The 16,328-nt window shown below is 46.8% G+C and overlaps 1 protein-coding gene across 4 annotated transcripts in view; it reads left to right on the top strand.

The window, feature by feature from the left end:
• The window catches only part of SEPTIN6 (septin 6), a 153,115-nt gene that overhangs the window by 95,144 nt on the left and 41,643 nt on the right, over positions 1-16,328 (top strand). For all 4 annotated transcript variants that reach the window (XM_063937339.1, XM_063937337.1, XM_063937340.1 and 1 more), the window contains exons 8-9: positions 1,230-1,362; positions 13,767-13,957. In XM_063937339.1, the coding sequence (XP_063793409.1) occupies positions 1,230-1,362; positions 13,767-13,957 (324 nt within the window). The remainder of the gene's footprint in view (positions 1-1,229; positions 1,363-13,766; positions 13,958-16,328) is intronic.

Genomic DNA, 16,328 nt, shown 5'->3' on the forward strand with positions numbered 1-16,328 from the left:
AGGATGGTTATATCCCTAAGGCACATTCCTAACAGGTGGTTTTTCTTTTGGTGACTGGTCCATCATTGTCACTATTGGGTGCCCACAGGGGCCGGTGAGGCATATTGCTTGTGACTGTATATTACTGTGTATTTGCAGATTATATATCTGTTGTCTATGATGATGAACTGATGAGGATGATACATCACCTGTCTTGAAAAAGGCCTGTCATCAGACCGAAACGTCGACAATAAAAGCTTTGGTGATTTTAAGAAGAAGTATCTTATATTTCTTTACCTGTGCGAGTGCACCTTCCAAATTCTTTGGAGTTCTCTACTGCATGTGTGTGGGCCGATTCGGTCCATTGGGAGCACCCACAATATGATGAACTTTTTCCGATGAGAGTGCAGGAATATATATATATATATATATAGAGATAGATAGAGATAGATAGAGATAGATAGAGATAGATAGAGATAGATAGAGATAGATAGAGATAGATAGAGATAGATAGATAGATAGATAGATAGATAGATAGAGATAGATAGATAGATAGATAGATATATTGTGCTCCCTTCAGATTTATACTACTTGCACAGTCCTAGCTACGGCCCTGCTTAGTAAATCCTGTAATATTTAGTCCGGAACCTTAGAAGTTTTCTCTCCCTTTGGTATGTAGAATACCAAAATCAGTGCTTCAAATCATAATTTCTACTGGCTGGGTTATACTTTGTAACAATTCATCACTGGTTCAACCCATATTCTAACAACATACAGCGTTCCTAAGAAGATCTCCTGGGCATAAAGTGCTGGCCAACATCTAATGTTTCAAGAAATGATCAGAAACTTTATTAAACTATCACTGCAATAACGTCACTTAAGCCTGCACAGAAGTTAAACTTTCACCACAACAATGGACTCAAAGCACTATGGCATGCCACAGCTTTATCAAGTTTCTCCACAATGATCACTTTCAGCTGTCATAGCTTAACTTTATTTCTATGTAGAGGGAGTTGCACTAAGCCTTGGAGCGAGATAAAGTACCAGCCAATCGGCTCCTTACTGCCATGTTATAAATTACAGGAGCTGATTGGTTGGCAGTTTACCACTGTCCAAGGCTTAGTTCATCTGTCCCAAAGAATGTTTGAAGTGTGTGCAACATATGTCATTGGGGTGTTTTTTTTTACATTTATTTGGTGTTTTGTCTTATTTATTTTAGACATATATTCAGTGTTTTTTTCTCTATTTAGCTTGCAGGAGACATATGAAGCAAAAAGAAATGAATTTCTGGGGGAATTGCAGAAGAAAGAGGAAGAAATGAGACAGATGTTTGTGCAAAGAGTAAAAGAGAAAGAATCAGAGTTGAAAGAAGCAGAAAAAGAGGTAGAGCCTTCAATTTTCATTATTATTTTTGAAATCTCAACTTCATTATATGCTGCTGCTAAATAAAATGGTATCCGCTCTATGGGGGTAATTCTGAGTTGATCGCAGCAGGATCTTTGTTAGTGTTTGGGCAAAACCATGTGCACTGCAGGGGAGGCAGATATAACATGTGCAGAGAGAGTTAGATTTGGGTGTGGTGTGTTCAATCTGCAATCTAAATTGCAGTGTAAAATAAAGCAGCCAGTATAGAGGATGCTGGGGACTTCGTAAGGACCATGGGGATAGACGGGCTCCGCAGGAGACATGAGCACTTTAAGAAAGACTTTAGATGTGGGTGTGCACTGGCTCCTCCCTCTATGCCCCTCCTCCAGACCTCAGTTTACTACTGTGCCCAGAGGAGACTGGGTGCTTTTCAGGGAGCTCTCCTGAGCTTCCTGACAGAAAGTATATTTGTTAGGTTTTTTATTTTCAGGGAGCCTGCTGGCAACAGACTCCCTGCATCGATTGTTTCTCAGGGTTACAAGCTGGAATTCGAGGAGGTGCCTCCTCGACGGTTTTTCAAATCGGCCCTACCATCTTCTCCCCAGGAAAGGGAGATAGTGTTAAATGCAATTCACAAATTGTATCTTCAACAGGTGGTGGTCAAGGTTCCCCTGCTTCAACAAGGAAGGGGATATTACTCGACCCTAGTCCCGAAACCGGACTGTTCAGTCAGACCCATATTAAATTTAAAATCCCTGAACCTATACTTGAAAAGCTTCAAGTTCAAGATGGAATCGCTAAAAGCGGTCATCGCCAGCCTGGAAGGGGGGGATTTTATGGTATCTCTGGACATAAAGGATGCATACCTTCATGTTCCCATTTATCCACCTCATCAGGCGTACCTGAGATTTGCGGTACAGGATTGTCATTACCAATTTCAGACGTTGCCGTTTGGTCTCTTCACGGCCCCGTGAAATTTCACCAAGGTAATGGCGGAAATGATGGTGCTCCTGCGCAAGCAAGGTGTCACAATTATCCCGTACTTGGACGATCTCCTCATAAAAGCGAGTTCAAGAGAGCAGTTGCTGAACAGCGTATCACTTTCACTGAAGGTGTTACAGCAACACGGCTGGATTCTCAATATCCCGAAGTCGCAGTTGGTTCCTACGACTCGTCTGACTTTCTTGGGCATGATTCTGGATACGGACCAGAAAAGGGTTTATCTTCCGATAGAAAAGGCCCAGGAACTCATGACTCTGGTCAGGAACCTATTGAAACCAAAACAGGTGTCAGTGCATCACTGCACTCGAGTCCTGGGAAAGATGGTGGCATCATACGAGGCCATTCCCTTCGGCAGGTTCCATGCGAGGACCTTCCAATGGGACCTACTGGACAAGTGGTCCGGGTCTCGTCTACAGATTCATCAGTTGATCACCCTGTCCCCCAGGGCCAGGGTATCTCTCTTGTGGTGGCTGCAGAGTGCTCACCTTCTAGAGGGCCACAGGTTCGGCATTCAGGACTGGATCCTGGTGACCACGGACGCGAGCCTCCGAGGTTGGGGAGCAGTCACACAGGGAAGAAATTTCCAAGGTCTTTGATCAAGTCAAGAGACTTGTCTTCACATCAACATCCTGGAACTGAGGGCTATATACAACGCCCTACGTCAAGCGGAGACCTTACTTCGCGACCAACCAGTTCTGATCCAGTCAGACAACGTCACCCCAGTAGCTCATGTAAACCGCCAAGGCGGCACAAGGAGCTGAGTGACGATGGCGGAAGCCACCAGAATTCTTTGCTGGGCGGAGAATAGTGTAAGCGCACTGTCAGCAGTGTTCATTCCGGGAGTGGACAACTGGGAAGCAGACTTCCTCAGCAGACACGACCTGCATCCAGGAGAGTGGGGACTTAATCAGGAAGTCTTTGCACAGATTGCAAGTCAGTGGGGACTGCCCCAGATAGACATGATGGCGTCCCGACTCAACAAAAAGCTACAGAGGTATTGCGCCAGGTCAAGAGACCCTCAGGCAGTAGCTGTTGACGCCCTAGTGACACCGTGGGTGTTCCGGTCGGTCTATGTATTTCCTCCTCTTCCTCTCATACCCAAGGTGTTGAGAATAATAAAGAAAAAGAGGAGTGAGAACAATTCTCATTGTTCCAGATTGGCCACGAAGGACCTGGTATCCGGATCTGCAGGAAATGCTCACAGAAGATCCGTGGCCTCTTCCTCTAAGACAGGACCTGTTGCAACAGGGGCTCTGTCTGTTCCAAACTTACCGCGGCTGCGTTTGACAGCATGGCGGTTGAACGCCGGATCCTAGCGGAAAAAGGTATTCCGGATGAGGTCATTCCTACGCTAATAAAGGCTAGGAAGGACGTGACATCTAAACATTATCACCGTATATGGCGAAAATATGTTTCTTGGTGTGAGGCCAGGAATGCTCCTACGGAAGAATTCCATCTGGGCGCTTCCTTCACTTCCTACAAACTGGGGTGAATTTGGGCCTAAAATTAGGCTCTATTAAGGTTCAGATTTCGGCCTTATCCATTTTCTTTCAAAAGGAATTGGCCTCTCTCCCTGAAGTACAATTTTTTGTGAAGGGAGTACTGCATATTCAGCCTCCTTTTGTACCTCCGGTGGCGCCTTGGGACCTTTAACGTGGTGTTAAGTTTCCTTAAGTCACACTGGTTTGAACCACTTAAAACGGTGGAGTTGAAATATCTCACTTGGAAGGTGGTCATGTTATTAACCTTGGCTTCGGCTAGGCGAGTGTCGGAATTAGCGGCTTTATCACATAAAAGCCCCTATCTGGTTTTCCATATGGATAGAGCGGAATTGCGGACCCGTCCTCAATTCCTGCCAAAAGTGGTATCATCCTTTCATATGAACCAACCTATTGTGGTGCCTGTGGCTACGCGTGACTTGGAGGATTCCGAGTCCCTTGATGTGGTCAGGGCTTTGAAAATTTAAGTGGCCAGAACGGCTAGGGTCAGTAAAACAGAAGCACTGTTTGTCCTGTATGCAGCCAACAAGGTTGGCGCTCCTGCTTCCAAGCAGACTATTGCTCGCTGGATCTGTAACACGATCCAGCAGGCTCAGTCTACGGCTGGATTGCCGTTACCAAAATCGGTTAAGGCCCATTCCACTAGGAAGGTGGGCTCTTCTTGGGCGGCTGCCCGAGGGGTCTCGGCACTACAGCTGTGCCGAGCTGCTACTTGGTCGGGTTCAAACACCTTTGCAAAGTTCTGTAAGTTTGATACCCTGGCTGAGGAGGACCTCCTGTTTGCTCAATCGGTGCTGCAGAGTCATGCGCACTCTCCCGCCCGTTTGGGAGCTTTGGTATAATCCCCATGGTCTTTACGGAGTCCCCAGCATCCTCTAGGACGTAAGAGAAAATAAGATTTTAAACCTACCGGTAAATCTCTTTCTCGTAGTCCGTAGAGGATGCTGGGCGCCCGTCCTAAGTGCGGACTACTTCTGCAAGACTTGTATATAGTTATTGCTTACATAAGGGTTATGTTATAGTTTTCATCGGTCTTGGACTGATGCTATGTTTTCATACTGTTAACTGGGTAGTATATCACAAGTTATACGGTGTGATTGGTGTGGCTGGTATGAATCTTGCCCTTGGATTAACAAAAATCCTTTCCTCGTACTGTCCGTCTCCTCTGGGCACAGTTTCTCTAACTGAGGTCTGGAGGAGGGGCATAGAGGGAGGAGCCAGTGCACACCCAGATCTAAAGTATTTCTTAAAGTGCCGATGTCTCCTGCGGAGCCCGTCTATCCCCATGGTCCTTACGGTGTCCCCAGCATCCTCTACGGACTACGAGAAAAAGATTTACCGGTAGGTTTAAAATCTTATTATCTGCCCCCCCTGCAATGCACATGGTTTTACCCAACTGCTAACAAAAATCCTGCTGCGATCAACTCAGAATTACCCCCCATAGCTCTACACTAAAAAGGTCTACAGTCAATAGGTCATTTGCTAATGGTAGACATGTGTTAGGTCGATGGGGTCAAAAGGTTGGCATGTATAAGATAGACAGTTCAGAAGATTGACAGTGTCAAAAGGTCGACGTGACATTGGTCGACACACATATGGTTGATCATAGTTTTTTTTTTTAAATGAAAAAAAAAAACTTTTAAAATTTTTTTTTTTTTTTTTGCCATCCACGTGGACTACAATTTGGGAACAATAACCTGTACTTGCCCGAAGGAACGCAGTACACTAATGGGACTTGTTTGTGGCAGAAAAATGACAAACACACCTAAAAAAAATCAACCCAAAAATGTCTACCTATTCTAAGTCGACCTTTTGACCCTGTCAACCTAATGCATGTGGGATGTGTTATGTCACAATACCTTCCCCTACATCCTGACCACTTACAGTCCCGACAGTCGGTATGGTGACCGCCGGTCACGCGAACCCAACCCATGCATGTATACAATTAGTAGTAGAACTATTGACACTAGACCTTTTTAGTGTAGATCTAATAATCCCACACACAAATAAAATACTGTGACCACCTTTCTGCTGATTTAGATACAATGCATACTAGGAATCGGCAACCTTTTACTATAAATGTGCTGGCTAAATAAAATACAGTGGCTGCCTTACTGCTGATGTTGATAAAGGACTCCACAACCTTTTATGTGCCTGCTAAACGAAATACTGTGACCACGTTACTGCCAGTAGGTTCATAACAGAGACTAGGAATCCGCAACCGTTTGCTATACTGTAAGTATGCTGGCCAAAAGAAATTAACATTAATTAAAACTATTCAAATTATTTAAATCTTATTGGGAGACTGATGAAGCACCAGTCAAGTGCATATAATATGCAGGGTACATACAGTGTCGGACTGGGGCATCAAGGGCCCACCGGGGGAATGCAGTTGTAATGGCCCATACTTAGGGGTGTGGCCAGCCTACAAAGGGGGTGTGGGCAGCCTCCACAGAGGCTTGAAATACACAATAGTTTAGTGCAGTGTAATGCAGCATATCTACCATGTATAATACAAGTGCACAGTCTTTAACTTGATTCCTAGAGGAAGGAGTAGGCACACAGGCAGTGGGCCTACCGGTGGTTTCCCTGGTACCTCTGTGGGCCAGTCCGACCCTGGGTACATGTAGTAAAAGTGTTGTTCAGATGTTTCATATGGAAGGTTCTCAGTGTTTCCCCAGATCATAGGGATCATTGACTCGCCGTGCTGCGAGCACACTATGTATTCTCCCTCCAAGAGGGGAAACAGGTGTCGGTATCCCGGCGGTCACGATCCCGGGTCTGTATGCTGAGCGCCGGGATATTAAATGCATCCCGTTGGGAGGTATGCGTCTTTGGCTTATTTGGCTGGTTAATAGTATTTACCAGATGAATGTGTCTGCCAGATTGTGGGTATTATTCTGCAGACCAATAGGAGGTCACAAATCTTGTTTGCGTCTCCTCCTGCTCTGTGTTCACGCACTATAAGCTCTAAGCACAATTCTGGAGCCTCAGGAAACACTGTATCTATCTCCCAGCAAGGGGCAATAAGGGGCCAGATTAGTATTTATGGGGGTCTCATGGTAACTATCAGTAAGATCACTGGCATTGTCATTAAAAATATAATGTGTAAATACGGGATCCGGTCTCTAGGTCAACAGTAACTAGGTTGACACTATCTAGGTCGACCACTATTGGTCGACAGTAAATAGGTCGACTGGGTTTATAGGTCGACATGGTCTCTAAGTCGACATGTTCTAGGTTGACAGGTCAAAAGGTCGACATGAGTTTTTCACTTTTTTTTTCTTAACCTTTTCATACTTAACGATCCATGTGGACTACGATTGGAACGGTAATCTGTGCCGAGTGAAGCGGTAGCGGAGTGAGGCACCTTGCCCGAAGTTCGCGAGGGGACACGGTGCACTAATTGGGGTTCCCGGTCACTACGGAGAAAACGACAAAAACACCCATATAAAACTCGTGTCGACCTAGAGACCCTGTCGACCTAGTTACTATCTACCTTCCATACCACACAGTGTAAATTCTCCCAGCACCACAAATGTGTTAAACGCAATGTAGTGGCCCCAGGTTTACATTATTCAAATATACCACAGTGGCCCCATACTGGTGATGTAGCTATATGTAGGGGGCCTGCCCTATTGCCCTGTTGGTTATCCCACACTGGGGGTAGAAGCACCTCTGTTACACTGTAACCCTAAAATGGGAGTGTTCTTTTATATAAAATTATCCTTTCCTTTTTGTTACTTTTTTAATATTTTGGTTTTCTTTTTAATAAATAATCGTATGGTAACTGCCAGCATGTGTATTGCTGGACATCTGATTAAGTGCTAGTATTATTTCTCTGACGTCCTAGTGGATGCTGGGTACTCCGTAAGGACCATGGGGAATAGACGGGCTCCGCAGGAGACTGGGCACTCTAAAAGAAAGATTAGGTACTATCTGGTGTGCACTGGCTCCTCCCTCTATGCCCCTCCTCCAGACCTCAGTTAGAATCTGTGCCCGGCTCGAGCTGGTTGCACACTAGGGGCTCTCCTGAGCTTCTAGTAAAGAAAGTATTTGTTAGGTTTTTTATTTTCAGTGAGATCTGCTGGCAACAGACTCACTGCTACGAGGGACTAAGGGGAGAGAAGCGAACCTACCTGCTTGCAGCTAGCTTGGGCTTCTTAGGCTACTGGACACCATTAGCTCCAGAGGGATCGAACACAGGCCCAGCCTCGGTCGTCTGGTCCCGGAGCCGCGCCGCCGTCCCCCTTGCAGAGCCAGAAGCAAGAAGAACATCCTGAAAATCGGCGGCTGAAGACTCCGGTCTTCATTAAGGTAGCGCACAGCACTGCAGCTGTGCGCCATTGCTCCCTATGCACACCACATACTTCGGTCAATGATGGGTGCAGGGCGCTGGGGGGGGGGGGGCGCCCTGGGCTGCAATTAGAGTACCTTACATTGGCAAACAGCACATAATATAGTCTAAAAAACTATATATGTGCAAAAATCCCCCGCCATGATATAAATATAAGAGCGGGAGAAGTCCGCCGAGAAAGGGGTGGGGCTATCTCCCTCAGCACACTGGCGCCATTTCCTCTTCACAGCTCCGCTGGAAGACAGCTCCCCAGGCTCTCTCCTGCAGTTTCCAGGCTCAAAGGGTAACAAAGAGAGGGGGGGGCACTAAATTTAGGCGCAAACTGTATATGTAAAGCAGCTATAGGGAAAAATCACTTTGTGTTAGTGAAAATCCCTGATTAAATAGCGCTGAGGTGTGTGCTGGCATACTCTCTCTCTGTCTCCCCAAAGGACTTTGTGGGGTCCTGTCCTCAGTCAGAGCATTCCCTGTGTGTGTGCGGTGTGTCGGTACGGCTGTGTCGACATGTTTGATGAGGAGGCTTATGTGGAGGCGGAGCAGGTGCCGATAAGTGTGATGTCACCCCCTGCGGGGCCGACACCAGAGTGGGTGGATATGTGGAAGGTATTAACCGACAGTGTCAACTCCTTACATAAAAGGCTGGATGACGTAACAGCCGTGGGACAGCCGGCTTCTCAGCCCGTGCCTGCCCAGGCGTCTCAAAGACCATCAGGGGCTCACAAACGCCCGCTACCTCAGATGGCAGACACAGATGTCGACACGGAGTCTGACTCCAGTGTCGACGAGGATGAGACATATACACAATCCACAAGGGGCATCCGTTGCATGATTACGGCAATGAAAAATGTGTTACAATTTCTGACATTAACCCAGGTACCACTAAAAAGGGTATTATGTTTGGGGAGAAAAAGCAGCCAGTGTTTTTTCCCCCATCAGATGAGTTGAATGAAGTGTGTGAAGAAGCTTGGGGTTCCCCCGATAAGAAACTGGTAATTTCTAAAAAGTTACTGATGGCGTACCCTTTCCCGCCAGAGGATAGGTCACGTTGGGAGATATCTCCTAGGGTGGATAAGGCGCTCACACGCTTGTCAAAAAAGGTGGCACTGCCGTCTCAGGATACGGCCGCCTTGAAGGAGCCTGCTGATAGAAAGCAGGAGGCTATCCTGAAGTCTGTATATACACACTCAGGTACTATACTGAGACCTGCAATTGCTTCAGCATGGATGTGTAGTGCTGCTGCAGCGTGGTCTGATACCCTGTCAGATAATATTGATACCCTCGACAGGGATACTATTTTGCTAACCATAGAGCATATTAAAGACGTCGTCTTATATATGAGGGATGCACAGAGGGATATTTGCCGGCTGGCATCTAGAATTTAATGCAATGTCCATTTCTGCCAGGAGGGTATTATGGACAGTGGACAGGTGATGCTGATTCTAAAAGGCACATGGAGGTTTTGCCTTATAAGGGTGAGGAATTGTTTGGGGATGGTCTCTCGGACCTCGTATCCACAGCAACAGCTGGGAAATCGACATTTTTACCTCAGGCTCCCTCACAACCTAAGAAAGCACCGTACTATCAGGTACAGTCCTTTCGGCCTCAGAAAGGCAAGCGGATCAAAGGTGCTTCCTTTCTGCCCAGAGGCAGGGGGAGAGGGAAAAAGCTGCACCAGACAGCCAGTTCCCAGGAACAAAAATCCTCCCCTGCTTCTACTAAGTCCGCCGCATGACGCTGGGGCTCCACAGACGGAGCCAGGTGCGGTGGGGGCGCGTCTCCAGGACTTCAGCGACCAGTGGGTTCGCTCACAGGTGGATCTCTGGGTTCTACAAGTGGTATCTCAGGGATACAAGCTGGAATTCGAGGCGTCTCCCCCTCGCCGTTACCTCAAATCAGCCTTGCCAGCTACTCCCCAGGACAGGGAGGTAGTACTGGCGGCAATTCACAAGCTGTACCTCCAGCAGGTGATAATAAAAGTTCCCCTCCTTCAACAGGGACGGGGTTACTATTCCACAATGTTTGTGGTACCGAAACCAGACTGTTCGGTGAGACCCATTCTAAATTTGAAATCCTTGAACACTTATATAAGGAAGTTCAAGTTCAAAATGGAATCGCTCAGGGCGGTTATTGCAAGCCTGGAAGAGGGGGATTACATAGTATCACTGGACATCATGGATGCTTACCTACATGTCCCCATTTACCCACCTCACCAGGAGTACCTCAAGGTTGTGGTACAGAACTGCCATTACCAATTCCAGACGTTGCCGTTTGGTCTGTCCACGGCACCGAGGGTGTGTTCCAAGGTAATGGCCAAAATGATGATACTCCTTCGAAAGAAGGGAGTTATAATTATCCCGTACTTGGACGATCTCCTTATAAAGGCGAGGTCCAAGGAGCAGTCGTTGATCGGAGTAGCACTATCTCAGGAAGTGCTACAACAGCATGGCTGGATTCTGAATATCCCAAAGTCGCAGCTGGTTCCTACGACGCGTCTGCTGATATTGGGCATGTTTCTGGACACAGAACAGAAGAAGGTGTTTCTCCCGGAGGAGAAGGCCAAGGAGTTGTCATCTCTGGTCAGAGACCTCCTGAAACCAAAACAGGTGTCGGTGCATCATTGCACGCGAGTCCTGGAAAAGATGGTAGCTTCTTACGAAGCAATTCCCTTCGGCAGGTTCCATGCAAGGAATTTTCAGTGGGACCTGTTAGACAAGTGAGGATCGTATCTTCAGATGCATCGGCTGATCACCCTGTCCCCGAGGGCCAGGGTGTCTCTGCTGTGGTGGCTGCAGAGTGCTCATCTTCTCGAGGGCCGCAGATTCGGCATTCAGGACTGGGTCCTGGTGACCACGGATGCAAGCCTCCGAGGTTGGGGAGCAGTCACTCAGGGAAGAAATTTCCAAGGACAATGGTCGAGTCAGGAGACTTCCCTACACATAAATATTCTGGACCTAAGGGCCATTTACAATGCCCTAAGGCAGCAGAACCCCTGCTTCAAAACCAGCCGGTGCTGATTTAGTCAGACAACATCACGGCTGTTGCCCATGTAAACCGACAAGGCGGCACAAGAAGCAGGATGGCGTTGGCAGAAGCCACAAGGATTCTCCGATGGGCGGAGTATCACGTGCTAACACTGTCAGCAGTGTTCATTCCGGGTGTGGAAAACTAGGAAGCAGACTTCCTCAGCAGGCACGACCTCCACCCGGGAGAGTGGGGACTTCATCCAGAAGTCTTCACGCAGATTGTGAACCGTTGGGAACGGCCACAGGTGGACATGATGGCGTCCCGAATCAACAAAAAGCTAAAAAAGTATTGCGCCAGGTCAAGAGACCCTCAGGCGATAGCTGTGGACGCACTAGTGACACCGTGGGTGTACCAGTCGGTTGATGTGTTCCCTCCTCTTCCTCTCATACCCAAGGTACTGAGGATAGTACGTAAAAGAGGAGTAAGAACTATACTCGTAGTTCCGGATTGGCCAAGAAGAACTTGGTACCCAGAACTACAAGAAATGATCTTGGAGGACCCATGGCCTCTGTCTCTCAGACAGGACCTGTTACTGCAGGGACCCTGTCTGTTCCAAGACTTACCGCGGCTGCGTTTGAAGGCTTGGCGGTTGAACGCCGGATACTAACGGAAAAGGGCGTTCCAGATGAAGTGATTCCTACGCTGTTAAAGGCTAGGAAAGACGCTGCCTGAAGTTCAGACGTTGTTAAGGGAGTGCTGCATATTCAGCCCCCTTTTGTGCCTCCAGTGGCACCTTGGGATCTCAACGTAGTGTTGGATTTCCTAAAATCACATTGTTTTGTGCCACTTCAGAACGTGGAGTTGAAGTATCTCACGTGGAAAGTGGTCATATATATATTTGGCCTTGGCTTCGGCTAGGCGTGTGTCAGAATTGGCGGCTTTATCATGTGAAAGCCCTTATCTGATCTTCCATAGGGACAGGGCAGAATTGAGGATTCGTCCCCAATTTCTCCCTACGATGGTATCAGCGTTTCATTTGAACCAACCTATTGTGGTGCCTGCGGCTACTCGGGACTTGGAGGCCTCCAAGTTGCTGGACGTAGTCCGGGCCCTGAAAATCTATGTTTCCAGGACGGCTAGAGTCAGAAATTCTGACTCGCTGTTATCCTGTATGCACCCAACAAGCTGGGTGCTCCTGCTTCTAAGCAGACTATTGCTCGCTGGATCTGTAGCACGATTCAACTTGCACATTCTGCGGCTAGACTGCCGCATCCTAAATCAGTAAAAGCCCATTCCACGAGGAAGGTGGGCTCTTCTTGGGCGGCTGCCCAAGGGGTCTCGGCATTACAACTTTGCCGAGCTGCTACCTGGTCGGGGTCAAACACGTTTGCAAAATTCTACAAGTTTGATACCCTGGCTGAGGAGCACCTTGAGTTTGCTCATGCGGTGCTGCAGAGTCATCCGCACTCTCCCGCCCGTTTGGGAGCTTTGGTATAATCCCCATGGTCCTTACGGAGTACCCAGCATCCACTAGGACGTCAGAGAAAATAAGAATTTACTCACCGGTAATTCTATTTCTCGTAGTCCGTAGTGGATGCTGGGAGCCCGTCCCAAGTGCGGACTCTCTGCAATACGTGTATATAGTTATTGCTTAACTAAAGGGTTTTGTAATGAGCCATCTGTTAGTGAGGCTCATTTGTTGTTCATACTGTTAACTGGGTATAGTTATCACAAGTTGTACGGTGTGATTGGTGTGGCTGGTATGAGTCTTGCCCTGGATTCCAAATCCTTTCCTTGTAGTGTCAGCTCTTTCGGGCACAGTTTCCCTAACTGAGGTCTGGAGGAGGGGCATAGAGGGAGGAGCCAGTGCACACCAGATAGTACCTAATCTTTCTTTTAGAGTGCCCTGTCTCCTGCGGAGCCCGTCTATTCCCCATGGTCCTTACGGAGTACCCAGCATCCACTACGGACTACGAGAAATAGAATTACCGGTGAGTAAATTCTTATTTTAGGGTGCATTTTGCTTTCATTGCTGAATTTAATTAAGTGGTGGCTAATGTCCAGGAAATGATTTGCAGATTTCTACTGATCACTAGAAAAATATTGACTCCCTCCAGCTCTTAAACGTATGCCTTTGTATTATTCATTTGGCACAAAACAAGGTAAATAAACTGCGTTTTTCCAGCTGCTATTTATTTTGCATCACCTTTGAATTAGTATAAACCTCTTTCATTAGGCTGTATATATTTGTTTGAATTGAATAAGTGTCGTTGTCTGTTTCCCATTCATGTGTACACTGACACGCCCATTTATATTTACCAAAATAAAATGACCTGTGTACTCTGCTTTCCCGCTTTTATTTCAGCCAGTTGGCCATGGCGCATTGCAAAGACTATAGACAGTAGGGCCTCTAGTCTTTGCAGCCTGTGATTGGATGTGAGCTGGAGAACGTATAATTTGTCTGTGTACAGTATAACATGGAGCATGTATTCTCTGTGAACACTAGGGATTTATGTTCATTAGATATTACTACTTTAGCTCAGTCTTTTAGTTTTATTCTGTTTTTGTGAAAAACATTCTGTTTTACACCTTTGTTGAAGCTCCATGAAAAGTTTGACCGCCTGAAGAAACTGCATCAAGATGAAAAGAAAAAGCTAGAAGACAAGAAGAAAAGTCTTGATGATGAAGTCAATGAATTTAAAAAGCGGAAGACTGCAGCGGAGTTACTCCAGTCCCAGGCACAGCAAGCAGGAGGATCACAGACCCTAAAAAGAGAAAAAGAGAGAAAAAAGTAAGTAAACAGACTACACCTGTATCAAGAAAATGTACAGAACATACTACTTACTATATATGTATAGGTATATTCACTTAGTAGCAGGGGTGTCCGCGCTGGCCAAATAATTTTCCGCAGGAGCCCCTTGCGCTAATTACCAGAGCCAGGATTTTTCCTCTCATCCTCAGGAACAGGAAGGAGAAATCTGTGTTAAAATGTAGATTCTGCACTTTTAACACACATGGAAACACACTGATTCTGCATTTTACACTGAATCAATAGGTTAGCACACGTTAACACTGTTATTACCGTGCAAGGAAATGGCTGATTATTTGAATAGCTTTTCCTCCCACGCTGGGTGCAATCAATTAGCGGTGGGGTAAACCCCACTGCTAATTGAATATGATAGACTATATAAGTAATGTGTGTATAGCTGGACATATATGTTGATAGTTTATTTGCATGTGTTGATGGAGTGTAGGATATTTTTGTTTGTGCTTCTTCTTTCCTGTTCTGTGGAACAAGCTCTGCAGCGTACAGCCTGCATCATTGCTGCATGCTCCTACTAATTAAGCTCACGCACAATGGCCCTCATTCCGAGTTGATCGCTAGCTGCTTTCGGTCGCAGCGCGGCGATTAGTTGAAAAAGCAGCACTTCTGCGCATGCGTACGGGCCGCAGTACGCAGGCGCGAAGTACTTTCACACAAAACTATGCAGTTTTACACAAGGGCGAGCAACGCTTTTCTGTCGCTCTGTTCGGTGAGTGATTGACAGGAAGTGGGTGTTTCTGGGTGGTAACTGGCCGTTTTTAGGGAGTGTGTTAAAAAACGCAGGCTTGACAGGCAAAAACGCAGGCGTGCCTGGGGAAACGGGGGAGTGGCTGGCCGAACGCAGGGCGTGTTTGTGACGTCAAAGCAGGAACTAAACTGACTGAAGTGATCGCAAGGTAGGAGTAGGTCTGGAGCTGCTCAGAAACTGCGAGCAGTTCTGATAACCTTTCATTCGCACTTCTGCTAAGCTAAGATACACTCCCAGAGGGCGGCGGCTTAGCGTTTGCAATGCTGCTAAAAGCAGCTAGCGAGCGATCAACTCGGAATGAGGGCCAATATGTGTATGTGATGCAGTTAAGTTACTTTACTGTGCACAATGTTGTAACTCTGTCACGCTGACGATGCAGATGCATATATGACAAAATCTAATTTCTTAGGGGAGGGATTTTGCTTTATTAAATGCGTGCTTGCTGGCTTTTTATCATCTACTTTGTACTTTGGCAATTATTAACCAGTCATTTACTTTCTCCAACTCGGATTGTGTTTGTAATGCTCTGTTTGCTTTGAGCACTTTGTAGGTAGTGTCACTCTGCATACCTGCATGCTTTATGGGCATGTATACACAGCGATTTTTGTCAGTCTTTCCTTTGTCTCCGCTTTTGATAAGGGAATGTAAGAGCGTTGGACTGATGTCTTCTGAGGTTAAACGCAAATACTTATGGTTCCTTATCTGTTGCGGATAATTTAAATAAATATATATCTCTGGACCTTGTGCCCAATAGGCAGATGGCATTGCCTATAGAAACCTTTGGGTTTCTGTTCGTAAAAAGTCCCTGGAGAAGGATCCCTCTCCACCACCCTGTGGCTTGCGTAATAGGACTCCCGGGTCATGAACCCATTAGTCAGTACTTTGCCGTAACAGCTCTACATTGGAAGAGCTGTCCAGCGAGGTAAGAAATCCTGCATACCAGCATTAATAAAGGCCAGTATGCATGTGTTAGGGGTGGGATATATTGTAAGTATATGCAATACTCCTACCTTCCCACTGTTCCTCTTATCAGGGACTTTTCTACCCATGAGCTGCAGTGTCATGGTGGGGGGAGCTAGGGGACCTCTCTCACCACTGCTCTGCATGTTCACAGTGTGGAGAGAGCCTGGGAGCAGCCCAGCATCTCCACAGGAGTGCTGGGTATTCCCCGACTGTGAAAAATGAGGGCGTGCTGCAGGGCCAGGCGCTTTTCAAGTTACAAATGTTGGGAGATATGGATACTTGATATATCTTGCGCTATGAGAGCGCATGATGGGTTACAGAAAAAGATGTCCGAGCAGGGAAGGGGGAAACAGAGCTTGCTGCACTTTGCCTTATTCTTTCTCAGACATTCACCTCTGTATAGTAACTGTGGACCTGATTCTAATTTGTAAGGAATTGCACAGACAAGTGAAGGAGCTGTGCAATTCCGTACAAGTAAAATGCAAATGCAGCAAGAGGCATCTGTAGGAGATAGACTCTTCCTCCAGGCATCTGTGAGCTAAGAGCACCGTGCCCCAGGACGCAGCATCGCGATGGTAGCAGACGGCGTATGCATAAGCCTAAGCTAACTCAGACTGCCCATTGGGA

The sequence above is a fragment of the Pseudophryne corroboree genome, chromosome 8, assembly GCF_028390025.1.
Source record: "Pseudophryne corroboree isolate aPseCor3 chromosome 8, aPseCor3.hap2, whole genome shotgun sequence".
Lineage (NCBI taxonomy): Eukaryota > Metazoa > Chordata > Amphibia > Anura > Myobatrachidae > Pseudophryne > Pseudophryne corroboree.